Source organism: Topomyia yanbarensis, chromosome 1 (genome assembly GCF_030247195.1).
Source record: "Topomyia yanbarensis strain Yona2022 chromosome 1, ASM3024719v1, whole genome shotgun sequence".
Classification (NCBI taxonomy): domain Eukaryota; kingdom Metazoa; phylum Arthropoda; class Insecta; order Diptera; family Culicidae; genus Topomyia; species Topomyia yanbarensis.
The window spans coordinates 157,873,319-157,893,783 of record NC_080670.1 but is presented as its reverse complement, the minus strand read 5'-3'; the positions used below and the strand labels follow the sequence as shown (position 1 = coordinate 157,893,783).

The 20,465-nt window shown below is 38.3% G+C and overlaps 1 protein-coding gene across 11 annotated transcripts in view; it reads left to right on the top strand.

Annotated features, from left to right (window-relative positions):
- Positions 1 to 20,465, top strand: part of LOC131678824 (longitudinals lacking protein, isoforms A/B/D/L) — a 573,802-nt gene that overhangs the window by 526,230 nt on the left and 27,107 nt on the right. The window contains exon 9 of one of the 11 annotated variants that reach the window (XM_058959270.1): positions 7,250 to 20,465. This exon is cut by the window's right edge and continues 15,311 nt beyond it. The exons of the other annotated variants lie outside the window; for them this stretch is intronic. Within the exon in view, the coding sequence (XP_058815253.1) occupies positions 7,250 to 7,398 (149 nt within the window). The 3' untranslated portion in view covers positions 7,399 to 20,465. The remainder of the gene's footprint in view (positions 1 to 7,249) is intronic. 11 annotated transcript variants of the gene reach the window in all.

Sequence of the window (20,465 nt, the reverse complement as noted above, 5' to 3'; positions counted from 1 at the left end):
TTTTCGTTTCAAATTAGGAGAAACCCCAAAATAATGTCAGTGCAAAAATAGATGTCCGCCTTCACGTAGTTGACGTGGCAGCCACTCATCGATCATAACACAATAAGCAACTCCGTGTTACAGTGGACTGTCTGCTCTTTACATCAACCTTGTCGATAGCTCTGGTCACCAGCATTGCTGCCGCATTCAACGTCTCTTGCACTACTGTTATTATGACGTCGTACGCAAAGCAAACCATATCTGTACCTTTCGGCAGCGGAATGAAGAACATACAAGCTTTGTGGAACCCTTGTGGTCTGTGGTCTCTTTGCGTATATTTTGTCATCTTCTTGAGAATAATCATCTCCAAGGGTGGTATCCAGTAAACATTTTAATTTATACGACGAATGGAAATCATGAGGCTTGTCTGGTTTCCGAAGCAGAACTAACTTCTGTATCTTTCATCTGGCACGGAAGTGACCTTCTTTGCGAAGTCTCTGGACAAATTTTCTGAACAAGCTACGTTAAAGATTTCATCAGGTATAAACGTTTTATTCAAATTTAAGCCTATCTCGACTACTGAGTTCCTTGTTGGAGAATTACATTGGCAGTTGTAGAGCAGGTGCTCGATAGTGACATGAGGGCATTCTGATGGGGGCACGTTGGACACGATGTGGCCGTGGGTCACTCAAGGTGTGCTCCACGCGGAGTCAGGAAAGTATGTTCTTTTTTCTTTGACTATCTCGGTCGGTCCAGGTGGCAGTTGAGGTCTTGAACTTTAGCGTGTGCTTCTGGAACCTGCTAAACGGTCGGCGTCTGTGTTGCCTCTGATACCACTATGGCTCGGGACCCAGCATATTGCGACCAGTGGGCCTCAGTAGGCATCGATGGCCAGAACGAACGGATGCTTGGATGTTCCGCTCTCGACATCGAATCGGTGAATATGACCGTGTGTCGGAGGCTCCTGTGATTAACATATTTTTACTTCGGCGCACTGCCCAACTCTTTTTTTTGTTGTGATCTCGTCGAGGTCTCATATTCTAAAGCCCTTATGAATGCTTTCCTTTTCGATGAGCGTCTTGAAGTTGTCTTGACCTGTCCTCGGATTTAAGAGCATCTTGTCTTTCTCAGTTCAGTGGGTTTTCGGCACTTTCTTACCTAACTGCTTCTCCAGATCGACTCTCGCTTTTCGGAGGAGCTCAGCGTATGTCACAACCATCTTGCATTTTAAAGCTTTTCCGTAGTTCGTTTGATATGCGGATTGCTATCTATTATTACTCTAAGATATTTTGCTTTCATAGAAGACTCTATAGTTGTTCCGTTAAGGATTGGAGATTTCGTTTTGACTTTCTTTTACCTTGTAAATGAAATCGCGATGATATTTGGGGATTTATGGAATAGACTTGAGTGATTCGTAGTTATGCTACCTAAGCTCGACCCCTGCCAACAGAAGATAAAAGATTAGCCTGTAGGATTTTAAGCCTGTTTCCAATGACTGCCACTTCTAGCTTTCCGACCTGTATATTTCACATCTTTGCTCCACTTGAATACTATTGCTCTAAATTTTCATAACTTTCCCTACTTAGTAATCTCGTCGTCTCGAATGTCGTTAAAAGTAAAAAATTATGTAATAATTTTTCACCATTGGATTGTCATGTTCAAAGCTGTTTCAATATGATCCGAAATGGTTGAATTTATCCATTCCTTTAACTGTGGTGACAAGGAGTTCCGGATCTTTCAGGTGCTTTTTCCAGTAATGAGGATGTTCCATTGATTCAGAATTTGCAAGTTATATGATTTAAGATATTCAACGGGCTACTCACCACGTTCTCTCTTTTACCTTCTAACCCATGTTCCATGATGATCATTTTCATCGCACACATTATTTCGCTACAAGTAAATATTTGTTTGCTCTCCTGCTGCAGCAATCGGATCATTCACCTCTCGCTTGTTATCATTCACGTCAATGTGGTCATTTTTAAAACTATCATGGTGCTCGCGATCAAATATTCTTCCTTAATCATTGTTACGAGCATAAAACCGTCACTTGAATGATCTTCCTCGCTGATGGGGCGGGCTGTTGATTTGAAGATGCTGGACGCTTCTGTTAAAGGTGTCATTATAGCCTGAATAGCCGCCGCAAATTTAGCAACCTTTGTCGTTCAAGTTATGGTTTTGAAAATATGTAGACCAGTGATCAACCGATTGTGGTGCCTTCTCCTCGGAATCTTGCGCGCAAGAGTTCCTATAATGTACCATCGGTCTAGAGTCCTGGCGCGTAGGAATCTGCCCTCGAGGAGTGCGGTTTGTATAATTCTACGTGTGTTTTGAAGGTAGGAAGGAATAGTTATTTAAACTCGCATTTTTACCACAAAACGGCGATAGGAACACCTGATACGAAGTTTCTCCAAGTCTGAGGTACAGCTTGGGGCAAGTATGCGGTGCCAAATCGTGTAGGTGTCAGGCACGTAGCCAGAGGGGGGGCTAGGGGGCTAAAGCCCCCCCCCGAAATTTTTCAAAAATAAATTTAAAAAACCGGTGACTTTTAACAAAACTTGTTGCTTATTTGGTTTGAACAAATTATTGAGAAAAAGTTAAAGAAGGCTATTTCTAACCACCGAAGGCAATGGTCACGAAATTCAGTGTGCTTTATGCTTTTGCTCGAGCCAGTGCGAAGCGAACAACAAAAAAGTAACTTTTATATTGTGTGCCTTGTCTGAAGAATACAAGAGACTGTTACTTTAATTGTAGCTGTAATAATCTGTCGAGATTAGTGATTAGCAGAAGCAAGAATTGGTGCTCCAGCCAAATGCGGTGATTATAAAATTATTGATCATTCGCATCCTGAAGGTGTAAATAGAGATTAGACTTTCGGAAACCGGCTCTATCCAGTTCTACCATGGCAGGCATTTAGCGCTCAACAAATTAGTGCAGACGAAACCATTCATTTCGCACAACTTAAAGCACAAGGTTGTGTGTGACAATGCTATAATTAAGATCCTTCTGTATATGGACTATGAGAAAATGAATGTTCCGCTACAAGATCGGATACCGCTTACTCGCAGATTAATGTCATATTTGGGAGAAATGGAATCTATTTGGAAGGGCAATTATTGAGGGCGAAAAGCAAGGAAGATATTCGCGAACATAAAGGCAGCAACTACGATGATGACACGGAAATGTACAATAGCGAGATAGAAATGAACTACTCCCCCCCAAGACATAGTTGGTGAGGAAAAAAATATTTCCTCGCCTCGTAAACAGGTTTCCACGTGCAATGGCTAAGCGCTTGCGCGAGATCTGTAGGACAACCACATAAACTCGTTATATTATTTTTATTGTTTACATAAGGAAATATATAAAAGACCCACGACCCAGTTTGTTATTTTTAAATGATAAGTTTTTGAATTGCACACAATTTTGAATTTCTGTATTAGGTCAGTGCACACTGTACACTCTGTTCTCTGTACACTACTCTGCGCTACACAAAAAGTATTTCAATTTATCTGAGAACGATTGAGCCGAGAATAGAATTTTCATTTCGCGTCATTTTAACGCAATACCATTTTTATTAACGCTTCATTTCATTGTTACGAGTAATTCGTTCCGTACTAATACACTGTTAATCCGTAAATCCGTGATATCTTCGACAAACGTGCAAAAAAAAATTCTTTTAAAAGTGGACCGGGCAAAAAGTGGTAAAATAATAGGGAATCACGAAGAGGGACTAAAATGTTGGGACTGATTGAATCTATAAGTCAATAAGTTGGGATAACAGTTTCGATTTCATGTCTTAAGTATGTGACAGTCTTTCGTTCCGTTTTTGCTCGTCATGGAATAAAATGAGAGAGATAATCTTAAATAAGAGAGCAAAGAGAGGAAAAAATCAACCAATCTAAATCGACTCAAGATCACTCTTCTATCTTTACTATACACTCAACACGAGTTCTTTCCGAATTGCGCTCTGATCTTCTCATTTCGGCTTCGTTGCGTTAGGTGCAACAACTTTAATTGAAACTTTTTCCCAAATAGTGATGAAACAAACATGTAATCAGACAAACATTACAACTTTCTTCAAGAAATCATACATCTCTTCCAATCTTGATGATGATTGAAAAAAATCAAGAGCTAATTATTTTTATTCACAAACAAACCTATTACTAAACAGATTAGTGTTCATATTTGTTTAATGAATTGGCAAAGAGTTTTGCAAAAGTTTTACAGGAAACGGATAATTTGCTGTAATTTAAAACAGACAACTCTAAAAGAAATCCTCGGCAAATTAGGTGCAAGTGCGATGTGTTCTCTTCCATGTGTCGGAAGCAAGTGATGCTGAAATTATTATCTATGTTTATAGTCTCTAGTTATTTTGGTGGTGTCATCAATGTTATATTTACCAAATTTTATGTAAATTAGAAGCATTGAGTAATCAGTGCTAAGTAATTTTCTTTCGATTTGTGAATAGATTCTGAGCAGTTTCGCTCAGTAGATTAAATTCTGGGTAGTTTCCATTAGTAGATTAAATCATTGAAATATATATTTGACATTGTCCAAAACCCCACGAATTCTGAAATAAAACCTTCAAATAAATAAATAAAACCAAAATGTTCAAATATAATATTTACTTAATCTAGGTAATCTTCTCAAGTTACAACGGTTTTGCAAGATTGTCAAAAGTCAATAGAGCTAAGGCATTCTTGCTTTGTAGTGAAATCAGTAGTTTTTGCACTCACTTTACATTTTGACTTTTACTATAGTTTTAGGGATCTAGGAAAATCAGTCTACGATATTTTTAATTCATAAGTACAATGATATAAAAAGTACCTAAAAAGAATCAACTTAAATAGATAAAAAGATAGTTATTCTGAGTTGCCTGATAATGTTGTCGAAGATAGTCTTTAACCCATTACCTATGAGAGTCAAATGAAAAAAACATGTGTTTTTTCAGGATTGTTTTGATTACGACATGATCAGTATCATTTAAATTGAAAATTTCATAAAGTCGAGTTAACGCAAACTTCGGATGAAGTCAAAGAGCTAGTAATAGTAGAAAGAAACCTGATCATGAAAATAGGAGTTGAACCTATTTTCTGCATCTACAAATCGCCTGCCTTATCAGAAGATTTGAAGCAAATTTCGACATTCACTTTGTTCGGACATTCTTTGCAACGGTAAATTTTGATTTCACACTGATATATTCCTATTCATGGGGACAACCTTGACGTTGGTTTCGTTCTTCTGATTAGCAAATGCGTGTAAAGTTTCATGAGACGGGTTTTTGGATATTTTTCTACTCATTCCAATTTAGCGTCTTCTACAAATTGTAAAGGTGTATCGAATGTGTAGCATTTTCAAGCAGCGTAGCATTTTCAAGCAGCCCTTAATACTTTGAGCTCTTGACTATTCATTTTTGTAACTAGAGAAATTTCTAACTTGTAAATCAAAAATAATCAAATTTAATTCGTCGATGCACTATAGCCTTTCTTGTAACAGGTAACATATAATTAGAGTTTTTAGTGTCTATTTGTCTTATTTTTGGAATTGTTTTCACTAAGAACTTTTCATAATTACGTTCAGTTTCCAGTGATTGTTTCAAGTCATCAGAATTAATACATTTATGCAATAATTTTTAAGCCCCTCCCGAAACAAAATCCTGGCTACGGGCCTGGTAGGTGTAATATGCTGAATATAAGTACTGAACGGTGCAGATTATGAAACATAGTCGACTTCTGTGAGAATAAGCTTCATTTTCACCACTTCGTGAAGATTCGGGCATAGCGCGCAACATTTGAGTCAATAACCGCAGTGCTTTGTCCTGAATCTATTGGTAAAAATAAATTCAATATTTCCACACTAGATCGATATGCTGCTGGTTACCGTTCACTTTGCTCGTATGTAAATTTTTTTGACTCGGGAAAAAATAGAAAGTAGGCAGATGATCTTAGATCTTCGGGTAAAACGTCCGAGAAAAAACGATGATCTACTAAAAATGGTTCTTAGATAAATACAAGTAGAACCGCCGAGCATTATTAGGTATGCTGAAGGTTGCATGGAATACATTTGATGTTGCAAGTCACTATTGAGGTAATAGCTACCTCATTTACGATGCCTAAAGGTTGATTTTTCTCACTACGTTTGCCAATTTCTCGCTAACATTTTTCCCAGCTTAAGAAGTTCATGCACAAGAGATTTCACTTTCTCTTGGTCTATGTGTCTATGCCATCTTTGTGTTGGGTCTGGATTAAACGATTATTTTTGCTAAACTAAAAGCCTTCCGCGGCAGACTTGATAGCTAGACCTTCAGTGTTCTTTTAATTGAGCTTCCTCCATCCAGAGATCAAAAGGTTTTGTGGGACTTTATTATCCGATGATGAAGTCAGTTTCGTCTTCAGTATTATGCCGTAAATATATCACAGCAGTCAGCCCCTTCGATAATTTAGGTTCCTTTCCAGTATCACAGACAAGAGTATACCAGGTGGTATCCTTCTGAAAAGTGTACGACTATCCAGCCCCATCTGAGGGTAGCCTTCTGGATGGATGTAGACTTGTCAGTCTCAATACTTCTCTCCTAATCTGGCTTCCGTATTCCAATGTCTACAGGGCCTTAGAAATCGAATCACATGTTCAGTGCTTTGTACAAGTTTCACACCTTCTCTACCGGCAATGTCAATTGGAGCGATTTTTCCTAGTTCATTACTGATATTATCTCTCTTCCTTTTCCTTGTTAGCGCCAGTCTCACCAACGCTATTGGAATCGGTTATCTATTGAAAAAGACCCCCTAAAGTACAACAGATTTTTACCAATTATTATTTTACCAACAAGTTCACAGCCTCGCCACTAGGAGGCCTGCTAGATAATATTTGGTTATAATGCTGCTGAGTGGTTAAACTAACACTACGATAAATTAGTATCTTAGTAAAATAACATGCATAATTTTACTAAAAAACTTATTTTTTCTGCGTTTAAATCGGACTTGGCCACGTATGTCCCGATATAGTATGACATATCCCATATAATCATGATAGACAGTTGTTCGTTTGGAATCATTTTTGACAGCTGAAAACGAATCCAAACGATCCAATGTAAGCTCTCTGCAATTCTCTTTACAAAATTTTTTAGGTCAAGCAAGCGTCGACCACACTGTTGATGCAACAAAATCCAATTGAGAACCACTAGTTATTACAGATGATCATCCAAAGACAGGATTACAACCCGTTTAAACCAATAATATAATTTCGATAGCTATGACCCATTTTGTTTCTTCCCTAGGCGAGCGACCATTTCGTTGCGGGATGTGCGGCAAAACGTTCTCCCGCTCGACGATCCTGAAGGCGCACGAAAAGACGCACTACCCCAAGTACGTGCGGAAATTCCTCTCGCCGTCACCGATCGATGGGAAGGACGAATCGCCCCAATAGTGTGAAGATCTGCATCTGCTGAACTTCCTCCTGCTATACAACCTGCAGCATCATTGTGATATGTACGGCTTCACCTGAACGGCCTCCCCAAACATCCGAACACAAACACACACAAAACCATGAGGTTTTGGACCTCGTTGAAATAGAGATGAAGATACCCAACAAAAAAGCAGGACAGCAGCAGCAGCAGCAGTTGCAACATCGTGGGAAGCGACGCACAGGGAGGAGTCCCCGTACACAAAAAAAACTTTAAACTTACACACACTTGTAATCTACCATACGGGACAACAAGAGAAGCTATTACGAAACTAATAACCAGACATCCCCTAAAAATATGCCCCTTACACTGAAGTGGTAGAAATCCTCTCGCCCCCCAACTCCTCAAGATTGTTAGGATGAACCACGCGAGTAATGAAGCAATATATAAAGATTTATTTTATATAAGCGATAATCTTTGAGGAAAGTTTATACACAAAACCACACCACACACACACGTATGTAATTAATATTGGTGCTATTTATACCAATAAATTCTTAACAGGTAAGGCGCGAATGATACCGAACAAACAATAGACACAGGTTCGGATTTAAAAACACACACACACAAAGACGGACGCAAAATTAAAAAAAAAAAAACAAACACGAGAGGATGTCAGCTGACTGATGTGTGTTCCGTCAATTTCAAATTCGATGGAGGTAATCGTTGACCCCCTAAATTGATAGTAAGATAAATCGGGCAATTTGGCCGTGAAGCTGGCGAGGGCGCTCTCTGTGAAGGTTCCGCGGTGGACGAATTTCGAGGTCGTTTTGTTTTTTGACGATTTTGGTTGAGCGTTTTGGGACGATAGCGAAGTCATTGGGTTAGGAAGAAATGGGTTTTTATGTTTGTTTTCAACACTATAATTGCGGCTGTACACCACGGTAATTTATTAACGAGTTTCCCACGTTTAATTTAATTTGATTAATTAAATTCTCACAGAGAAATCAAGATTTTTTGTATGTTTGTATTTATACATAATTTAATGCAGCAAGATTTCTATCTGTTTCAGAACTGTAGCTAAAGCTGAAAAATTGAAGTCATTTTCTAATTTCTTTGCAATAAAAACGATAAATAATTTTTGACTTTTACATACAGAAGTGCTACTAAATCTCACATATGCATTATTGCAATGACCTGTGTAAAATTGAGAGACTCTCTCTATCTCTTTATTTACTTTCTTGTTCGATTATTACGACGTCACCATAGAGCTTTCCAATAATGTTCCAGTGCATACAGCGATGCAAAAGATGCAGACATAACTATATTTTACAGACTTATGACAGTCTCTCACACACCTGCTGCCAGATCCAGATATCTACAGACTTTGTAAACAGTAATGGACTGTTTAGCAAAATTGTACTAGAATGACTGTATTCCGAACATGAGTCATTCCTTCAAAATTATATTCTGTTTTCAATATACAATGTTATAATGAAAATAAGATTTATACAACCAGCTACGGACGTTATGAATATTCCTTTACAGACATTACACAAACAATATGGCACCACTGTTTCGATAAGCTTTTAAACGTAAATGCAAGTTACTAACGGAAGAGGAAATAAACAAAGAGAGGCTCTCATTTGCACATAGTGCCATTTCAATAAATTTGTTTGAAATGTTTTCTAGCAAACTTTTTCAAATGATCCTACGAGCAAATAAGGCCTCTCTTTGATTACGTCCTCTGTCGCTAATATCTTGGTAGTATATACGTTTACAGCTAAACTCTTTGCATAATATGCTAATCGAAATCAAAGTCCTTCGATATGTACGGAAACATACTGCAAAGTTTTATGGTGGTTTTATTTGCTAGCTATAACCGAATTACCATTCAATTCTCTTATAAATTCTATTAATCCAACTCCATTGCTACGAAGCCAAAACGACCCAAAACTGTTGCGAAACAAGGATCCCGAAACCGTCCTTAAAAACTGGTGCAGAGAGCCTCCTCGGGAATCACATATACATAATTAATTGAGAAAAGACATCTGTGATCTTATTGAATATTAATTAATTGAGTTAGTTATTAATTATTGTCTACCCAAGAAGGCCGAATGCAAACTGCAGAAGTAAGCAAACATAACAAACACAGCAGTAAACTGGAGACAAGTGTGGGTACTCTCCTCGTATGCGACCAGCAATAGCAAATCTTGTATGATTTAAGGTGTACTCAAGATTTTTCCTCACTATTTTTTTCCTGGCAAACGCGTGTGACCATAACAATTTTCCCAATTTGTACTCGCATTATTCATCCTCTTTTAGTGTTTTGTTTTACTGCTGTGCACAGCACCGAAGCAAATTTAAACATAGTTTTCTTGTTATCATTTTAAGACAGATTTTTCATATACTTTTAGTTTCAACAGTCAACAGCAGTTGAAGAACATATTTTTGTATCACCTACCTACTGGAACAGAGGCAAAACCATGCCACCATAGACAGGAAAAACAAAAACAAACAAACGAACGATCCGAGACAGACGGGTTTCGATAATTCGGTTAGATGTGAGAAAGCGAAGAAGCATTACGTTCCTTATTATCTTTAAAGTGTTTAGTTTTAGTGATTGAAAATTACCCCTTTAGTACGGTTATTTGAGTAAGAAGAAGCGGAAAGCGAAGCATACTATTTAACGAAGCAAAAGTGTAAATTTACTTTCGAGTAGCTGCTCCAAAAACTTTTAGAGAGGACGTAAAAGTTTATTAAACAAAATATCAAATATCCCGAAACATGATACTGTTCTTTCGAAAGTAAGCTACATTAAGCAAAGTAAAAAGTAACAATTTAGAACTAAAACAAAACAGCACACCCTGTAGTCAGCGTGCATGATGAGATAGTAGAAATTTAGGCGAAATTAACTCTAGTTGCATATCATAAGAAAAGTAATCACAATTACAATAAAAAAAAACAAACACTCATTCGATTATTTCCGCACTGGGAAGCAACTCCAGGCCAGATACTATTCTAGTTCGGAAATTACTTGTATATTTTGGGTTAAGATTTTTAGGCAAACTCACACCCCCCTTCGAAGGTGGAGGAGATAATCAAAATTGACTGTTTCGGCCCCCCACTCTCACCCGCGTATAGAAAAGACTGTTCGAAAGTCATATTTAGTAACGGAAACCAAAGTTCAAAATTATCGTTTCGGCAAAACCGTGTTGTGATATGGAGAGATGAAAAAAAAAACAAAAAAGCCTAGTTCAAATTTACGTTGTTAAGTTAGGGAGATTGATTCTTTTCTAGTATTTGTTGAGTAAGATTAGTTAAAAAATATTGGCGACTTTTTAACACACAAAACCATGCAAAAAAAAAACAAATGGGAAAAAACTATGACGGGAAAAGGCTAGTTTCTGAAAAGATTATTTCTGTTGCGTAACTATTGGCTGTGATTAAAATGAACAATTTACGTTTTAACTTGAGTGAAGAAAAAACCAATACATCAAAAAACGAGTAATATTAAGTAACTTAATTATAGGACGATTGGCACGCACTTGTTTCGAACTTCATGGATCTCAAAATTCGATGTGATTACGTTTTAGCTATTTAGCCACTCAAACTACATTATTTTCGGCAAATTTTGGTACAAAAAAAAATTAAACTATTTTAGGCTTAAACAAAAAACCAAACATTCAAAATTTACACCGTAATTGAGTTATTTAATATCGCCATCAGGCGTTCCCGAGCATGTGTGTACTACTACATTGCATTTTGGTGTTAAAAAAACGCACAACCACGCAACGCGTAGTTCTCCTCCACTTTGAATCTTTAGAATGCTGTAATTTAGGCAAGCCACGAAGGCAAAATTCTCAATTTGGGTTGGCAAGGGAAAACAAATGCTAGCGAAATCGAAAAGCGGTCGATCAATTTCACCATACATTCCACAGTTTGATAGGGTCTACTTGTAAACACACATAGACACGGACACACACACACAAACACACATGGGCACGTATGCGTGGACAGATGTACTTTGATTTAAACAAAGATTGAAATTGGGGTGCGGTCTATGTATAAGACTATTTTTGGAATTTTGGATCAAACAAAAAAAATGGTTGAGATGCAAATTGATATGATAAATTTTTTGACGAGAATATTATTTCCAGGAATGAAGAATCCGTGTTTGAAAAAAAGTGCTTCGGTACAAAAGTATACTCAAATATTTAGTGAGGCTTAGAGAGGCATAGTAAGTCTTGCCTAGCTCTTCGAAAACACTGTTATTCCCTAATTCTGTTTTCGTAATTTCAGCAGCAAATGAAAACTTCGCGACTGTGTTTATTTAAACCATGCTCATCATTGTTAAACTTAAAGACGACGAACCTTTGTATAAAGATTCGATACCGAGTTTTATGCAAATCATATCACACTCACACTACTTGTGGGTTTGTTTTCCTTCAGCTGTCTATCATACGTAAAACTGTCATTCTCCTGTGCGCCAAGTTAAACATAGAATTACTCAGAAAGTATTTATATTTTTGAAATGCTCTGTGCTTCTGCAAGTTACTTCGGACACTACAAATACAGGTCCAACATAAAAATAATCATACTAATATAGTTACACATTAGAAAGTACTCTGTTTACCATTTACCTGCGTTAACCACTCCGCCATCGAGGAACTGTGATGGTGTCATCACATATTGCCAACAGTATCGTGATAAGAGGGAGAGGTGACGATCTGCTTATAGGAGACATTGAGGGTCGATGGGTCAATTGGGAGGAATTGGAGGCTGCGGCGGTGATCACGATAGTGTCGGGAATATGTGATGACATCATCACCTGGTGGAATGACCTCTTTTTTTACAATGGAGAAGACGTTTATGTACTAACCCAGTACACGTGCTATTAGTAGGTGTCCAAGCTACCACACGGGGTATACTGGGGGCGAGTCGGGCTCGAATGGTGACGCTGCCATTAATACCGACTAAACTCCATTGGGCTCCGCCATCGTTCCCTCCAGAGAATACCTCTCGGTATTACTTCTGGGGGGATGGCTGTACTTGATGTACTCATTCACTTTCACTCACGCGTTCATACGTCCTGTATGAGGCTTACTTGGGTGCTCTCTCTCTCGCACCTTGATTCAATCTCTAACACTCCACATGAGGCTGACTTTTGTGCTCACCTTTTTCGTTCCTTGCGAGGCTGACTTGTGTGCTCACCTTACTCATTCCTTGCTAGACTTACTTTTGTGCTCGCCTCTACCATACCATGTGAGGCTGACTTGGATGATCACCCTATCACATGGTTCACTCTCGATCGTACCACTCAATTATACCCCTGTCGCTCCCCCTTGCATCCCATGTGGGACATTTTTCTTAGGCCTCACTTCTGACATACCATGCGAGGCTGACTTGTGTGCTCACCTTTTTCATTCCTTGCTAGGCTTACTTTTGTGCTAGCCTCTACCATACCAGGTGAGGCTGACTTGTGCTCACCCTTAACATACCGTGTGAGACTGACTTGGATGCTCACCCTTTCACTCCTCTGCCACGCCACGAGGCATCGATAGCTAAGTCCCAACATACTACGCTACGACCCTCCCATCTTGGCATGAGGCAGTCCACATATATGCCTATACACTCGCTCTTCTGCCTTGCTTCGGAGTGGCTGGGTTTACCCCTTACGCGGTTGCCAGTCGCTGCGCCAAACCTGCCTCAGCATGGACAGACAATTCACTCAGTTTTTTTTGCGCTCGGTGGAATGACCTCTGAAACATCAGAACAGCAAAGGTCCAAGGTTGCTGCCTTGGAACACACCTGACATATTGATAAAACTGTACGAGTTATTATTCCCAAGCTTTACAAAACGACCGATGAGATGATATGATATGATTTGAACCATTCGGTAAAGTCAGATGACATTCCCAGTTGCTTAATCTTTGAAAGCAGAAGGGAGTCATCTTCACGGTATACGGTAGCTTTGAGATTCGTGTATACTGTATCTATCTGGGATCCTCCTAGAATTTTGTTAATGCATACAATATAAAGCAAACTGAGCCAAATTGGTTGGTTCTTGTTGATCTACCTGAGAAGAAACCATGGCGATACTTTGACATGTACTCTTTTGTTTAATGGAACAGAACATTTCCTGCTAGAATCTCAAAGAACTTCGATCAAGCTCAAAGGGAAGTTATACCTCGATAGTTTTCAACATTTTGCATATCTCCTATTTCAAAAATGGGAAACACTGACTCGCGCATCGCTTAAGAACAACAGAGATGATGCCATATGGCCCTGCCGAAGTTGATAATTTCAGCATACTAATAGCAGCTACAATGTCTTCGTCGGAAAATCTGTTTTTTAGCAATACATACTTGATTTTATTCAGTTTTTGTTTCATAATTGACTAGTATAACCTGTCGGTAGATGAAGCATTGCTTCTAATGGTACAGTGGGTGTTGATATCAAGGCGCCTGTGATTGAAAGGAAGGTTAGCCCCTGAAATTTAATTAGTTTTGTTTGGACGGTCATTTGAATAATTTTGGACTACCATACAATGGAGGAAGATGTTAATCGTTGTCTAGTAATTGTAGTGTAGAATCAATAAACTAACATCGGTTTGAGACCCTAGATTTTCCCGAAGAGGTGATCAGCGTCAATATCACATCATGCACGTCCAAAGTGCTGTTGTCGCTTTATTGATATCCTAGATCATGTGCGAGTTCCAATTCAGGTTTTTGTCTGGGATGACACCTAGGTGTTTCGCTTCTTCTCCCTACTTAATTGTAGTTCCACTGAGTTGGTGGAAGCAACATCAGTTTTCTCCTGTTGGAAAACGGTACAATGACTATTTATGCAGGATTCACATTGAATCTGGGCTTGAGAGAACTAACTAACTAAATCCGATCACTTAATACAGATGTGTTTCCCCCTCGCTATTAGTGCTATATCCACCGCGCTTCTTTCCTTCTATCCCAAGCGAGTAAAATAATGTGGAAGCAGCGGAACCTGACGATTTCTTGCATTTCAGTAGTGGTGCTCCAAACAGTATCCGTATGTAATACCAAAACGTACGCAGATTAAAAACCAAAATAGACGCATTTTTCGTGGCTGGTTCGGAAGCTGAGTATGACATAATATTCCTAACGGGAGCCTGACTGAACCACCAGATCTATTCAGCGCAGCTATTTGGACATTGATACGCCGTTTTAAAAAATGATAGATTCCTTCTTCAGTCCTAGTCCAGCATCCATCGCCAACACATTCAAACAGTTGTGGGTTGATGGAGATCGGCGAGTACCAATAAATACGTAGAATTGTTGGGTTCAATATCATCATATTTAACCCCCATACTCCCACTATTCCGTTCAGTGACTATAACCAGCTCAATCTGTATTGGTTTCTCTGCTGTGCGCTTTTGGATGTGTTTAACTTGTATGGACTCTCTCAAATGAACACGTTACTGAATCGGAACGAATGTCCGCTGGATCTCGTACTCGCAAATGACATTGCTTTACCGATCGCTGCAATTTTCATCGCTCATCAAGTCCCTGATTGATCTTGATGCTGATCACCCAGTTCGCCAATCGTACATAATTACCATGTTTGCGCTAGCTCTCTAACACAAGTAGAGCACTTTAAGGATCTTGGGGTCACTCTGGATCGTGACATGACTTTTATACTTCACGATGATATTCTACCAAAGGTAAACCGACATTTGGAATTTATCTTCAAACTTGCAGTGGTGTTTCAAGATCCTTTATGCTTAAGATTGTATTGTAAACAAATATCTAACAATCTCGAAACCCATTGCGCCTAGGTCATTGAGAAGATCATTCATTACTAACAACATAGAGGTGATGGGACACAGTTATTGTCGTATTGTCGGTACTTGTTAAGCGAAGCATTGGATAAGTGCTCCCTTCGAATGGTCTACTAATTTTCTCCATCAGTTGCAGGGGTGTTGATGTCAAACTAATAGGTCTACATATCGACCTTAGGCAGTGTCATGTCTTTTTTTGCTTGTCTTTGGGACTAATATTACTCTAAGTTTTCTCCATGATGATTAATAAATCCGGGAGAACTATAGCTCGATTTTTGTAGCAAATATTGCAAAGAAATACTATTAGTGCAGGGCGATTTATAATGTTCGATGGAGTTGATAAACCATTTAATAAGTGTGGCCATTGTGACGCCTTAAAACTGCAGTTAGGATGGAGTTCATCGCAACACTGACCTATTGAAGCTTCGTTAATCGAACCAGGAAAGTGGGTCATTAGAACTTTCAGTGTTTCACCATTGTCAGAGATCCACCTCCATCATTTCTTCACTTCACATTCGCGCGATCCTTCGAAAAGGTTTTTTGAAGGTGAACTGCCTCTGGTAAGTTTCCCAAGTCAACGTTGTATGTAGTACCTGTCCTGTGATCATAGTTACCAGTAATTTTCGCTTTGTTGAACAGACGCCTAGCTTCCTTCCTAAGTGTTGCCAGCTTTTCGTCCCAGCACAAAACATCGCGAATGTAGGTTCATTTCCCTTCTTGCATTAATTGACATCACTTGACGAAAGGTACTGAAGAAGGTACTCACCTCTGCTATTTATGTCCGTGCTGCCCATATTGTATGAGGTGTGTTGGCATCCTTCATCATATGATGAAGGACTTGTTTATGCTTCTGTAGTACTTCTTATGAGCGCATCGATTTCGAAGGGTAATGCTGTATTCGAATCGCCAATGAAGTAAACAAATGCGATCACCATCTCCTGCTTGCCCATAGCGGTCGATACTTCCGTTTTTGCAATGACGTCTCGTTGAGTGAATCCTGTAATATGAATAAATTTCATAACTCCTTTTATCAAAACAGCAGCGCTAGGAATTGGCTGGTCTTCGGAATATACTAACTTCTGAGGTAATGCCTTTAAACCAAAGATTTTCTGTTTGTTGGCCGACGACTCTTGTATTCGAGCGATGCCTAGACGCTCGTTTATGAACCTTCGGGATGGGAATGGAGCTTCCTTCAGTTGGAGCTTTCTGGGCTTCCCAAAAACTTAGTTCAGCTGGTTGTGCTGGGAGTTTATCAGTTTTAATTAAGCCACATCTACCATTAACAGGAGCTCTACCGTTTTAAGGACTGTGCTTTTTCACGACACTTCAGTGTTCTGCGCAGAATTTGTCATTCTGGTTCGGCACCAGATTTTTTCTTTTGACCTGTCGATGATTACGGGAAAATACCCAATGTATTGGAATCGCCATAACTTCAACAGCCTCTAACGTAGCGTCTTTCTGGGAGTTGATCGCAGCTGTGGTGTCCTTTTTTGTTGTTTTTCTGTCCTATTTGACATTCGCTTCTTTGTTGGTGGTACTGGTTGTTGGCTTGGTGATATTGGGCATAGTTGTTATTGAGCGAATATTTGTTCCTACCAATCCGTAAATATTAGGTTTGCAGCCGTCACTGGTTGTTTGGATTCAGTCAGCTGGGCAGTAGTCAACGTTTAACGCTCCTATTTTCGTTTCTATACGTATACCTAAAAATGAAACAAATCAAATTAGCCAACTCGGTTCATCTTACCCACACTAACATTAGCCCGTTCCCCAAACATACAGACCTTCAAACCTTCGCACTTATTCACTAATTTATTAAATTACCTGGGTTTCATAATAAAGATTACCTTGCAGGTTTAGCCAAAAAAGGCTCAATAGTCCAATTGCATGGGAAAGCCCAAATTGAGAAATTTAATCAGTTTTCAATAATATTTCAAATGGGGTGGGCAAAGCGTCGTTGGTAAATCGATTACCTTGTACGCAGCTCACCTGGGTTCGATTTACAACCCCACACATAGGGTTACAGATTTTTCCAAAATAGATTTCTCTAACCCGAAAAGAGGCGAATAACCCTAAGGTTAAAACCTCTATAATCAAAATTTAAAAAAAGAATCAAGACAACGACAGTAAGCCAAAATTTCATTAGCAGAGATTGTCTCTGGCAGCACTGCTCAAGCGGAACCCATTGATAACAGCAGAACACATAGGCCTGAAGGGGTTAAAATTGACATTAACTAAATAAAACATGCGACAACAAAAATACACTTGGTAACACCAAAATTAACCATAATAAACGATACCAAAATAGGTGCGCAAGCGATTAGATACACGATCCTAAGCGTATTTTAATTTGTTCCAGGCATGTCAGTATTAAAGATAATTGAATAACGAAAGCTACATCAACATACATTGTTTTGCAAAAGCTGGACATTTCTCGTCAAACAATTTATGACATAATTTTGCTTATAACACCCACATCACCACATTGATTACCATTAACTAAACAGAGTTCCACGCATACAAACACACCGCCTCTACGGAGCAAATCAAGAAAAAGAACTATTCAACTAATCATTTATAAAATAAAAAAAAACTATCAGAAACACCCAACAGACAGACGAGTTGAGAACGGAAAATATTTCTGAAATATTTTGTTTACCATAGCTGAAAGTTCCTTTTTGTTAATTCTGTTGTTTAGTATAATTTTTAACTTAAATTATTATTTTTTGTTTTATTTTTATTGTGACCAGCAAACAGACGAATGTGCTAACAACTACCACTACTTGTTTTACACTTAGGCAAACAGGTTCAAACAGGCGCGCGTAACACGAGAAATAGTTTAGGTAGGAGACAGATAGGAAGGTGCAGAGGCAAACGGTAAATAGCAACCAACACGCATACAAAGCAAGCAAGTTCACGCAGTTACAAAAACATAAACCATCTGCGAAACGGGTGGAGAACGCAAGGAAACAAAATATAAATATATTTATTTTTCATATATTTACATGATAATTTCAGCAGATTGAAAGTTACAAAAAGGCAGAAAAAAAGTAAATACAAACAATATTGAATAAAGCAGAACCATACTGAACCGACATGCAGAAATACATATACATTTTCTTAAGGAGTAACAAACACAGTTGAGCTACCAGCAGGTGGCATATTATGAGGAAAAAAATTGAGAATTTTGTTTATTCTGTACCAAGCAGCACATCCTGAGGTTTGGATATGACAAAAATGACAAACTGGATCATGCTTTAGGATATGATTCCGTTACAATATGAACCCATAAGCTCGTGTGTAAAAAGTAAATGATGTAATATTAATGAAAAATCAATTATTATACTAAATCTATATACATAAACTAAGAAATTATTTTAGTACTATTATAATAGTAAGTATATGCGCAAGGTAAACAAAAAAACAATTATAGCAATAATTATCACTTAAAATATCTTGCAAATAAAAAGAAAATACAAAAAGAATTAAACCATAGGATTTAAAGGTAAGAACATAGAACATATTTATATGAAAAAATATACCTTTTATACGAAAGCATGAAAAACTGAAAAAATAAACATATAACACTTAACAACAGTTACACACGCATACAAAGGTAAACTAGTACATGCGATTCTCACTTTGGATACACCGACACACTATAAACACCCGCAAAACACGCACCGTCTACACACTCACACCATCACGAGCATCTCGTCTTAGGGCACCCTTTCGGCGAGGCACATTAGGCACGTAACCATCGAACCTGATATTTCAACTTTTTCTCCTCAGACCGAAAAACGTATCAACATTGAAATTTGCTAATAACAAAACTCTTTTTCTATTATATAAAATCCGGTCGCCAACACGACACCCCCCACACACACACACACTCTCATACCCACACAACTCGCCACCCACGACGTTCTATAAATAAACCCGAACAGACTCGGTTATTCGGCAATCACAGAGAGGCGGTCGCGAGCTGCCTGCGCACGGCAGAGTAGCTTCCCAACCTTAAACACATACACATACACAAAAACAAATTCGACTGAAATCGAAACCTGTCTGGCGCGCCTGGTGAGAATCATACCCACGGAATGAGATAAGCGGATGCGGTTAGAAGTTTGCAAACAGCAAGTTTTCGATTTCTAGTCAATTTGTAGCTTAGAGTGCCTCTAAATAAAAGTAAAAATGGAAATATATAAAGTTGAAATAGTTTTGAAACCAATATTAACAAAAGAAAAATGAAAAAATAAATAAATCGTAGAAAGCAGAAAAACAGAAAACCATAGATCGTAAGATTGATCATATTACAAACACACAATAAAGCGAAGACGAGCGAAAAAAAACTGTTTGGAATAAAACACCCATACATACATACACTTAGCAGAGAGGAGAAGCGGTTCTGTGCAGATTGCACACGAGCGCACTGTTCAAGAGAAGCTCAGTAGTAGAAACTCCCACAGTGTTAAGGCAGCAGACAAAAAAAATGCTTCAGCGTTCATGGCAACCCCTGATGATTGCATTTTTTGACATTTCGTGGCAGCGGCCGTGGAAGCGGTACCTTGCTCGGTGTCGCTTTTTCAGTTCGATTAAATTCGCATAAGATAATACACAATAATCTGTGATTTTGATAATAACAAAATAAAACATTAACGGAGAGATGTTTGGAAGTTTTTACGGAAGAGAAAACCTTTTCGGAAGTCTAAATTCGAAATTTCGGAAAACCAATAACAGTATAAGTAAACGGAAAACGATTGGCTGTAACATTTTTAGGAACTGAACGCTTTATTTGGCATTTATATTTTCGGCAAACGATACTAGTCAAAATTCAAAATTGTGTACCAAAATTTTAGCTTTATTGTTATTATCATAATTCAATTCTGTTCATTTTTTTATACAAATTTGGCATATTGTGTAAGAAAACAAAAACATACTGAACTTTACCGAAAAAGTAAAGGTAAAATTATATAAAATCAATAAAACATAAGTTAAGACTCTGCGTTTAAAACAAAACATGAAAACTGAGTAAAAATTAGTTCGATTTTGGATGGCATACATTGTAAGTGTAAAACATATTTAAAGTATATAAAATCTGAAAAGCGCAACGGCGACGACTGCACAGTAGACGAGTGATTCCACAGGGTGGCTAGAGAACAAAAAATGACGCGCACGCTGAAAATGAGTTTTAGGCTAATAAAAAAAGATTGATGAAAAATGGTTGGCTTATAAAATGACAAGAAATAGACATGTTTCTCGCATGGTATCCGACTT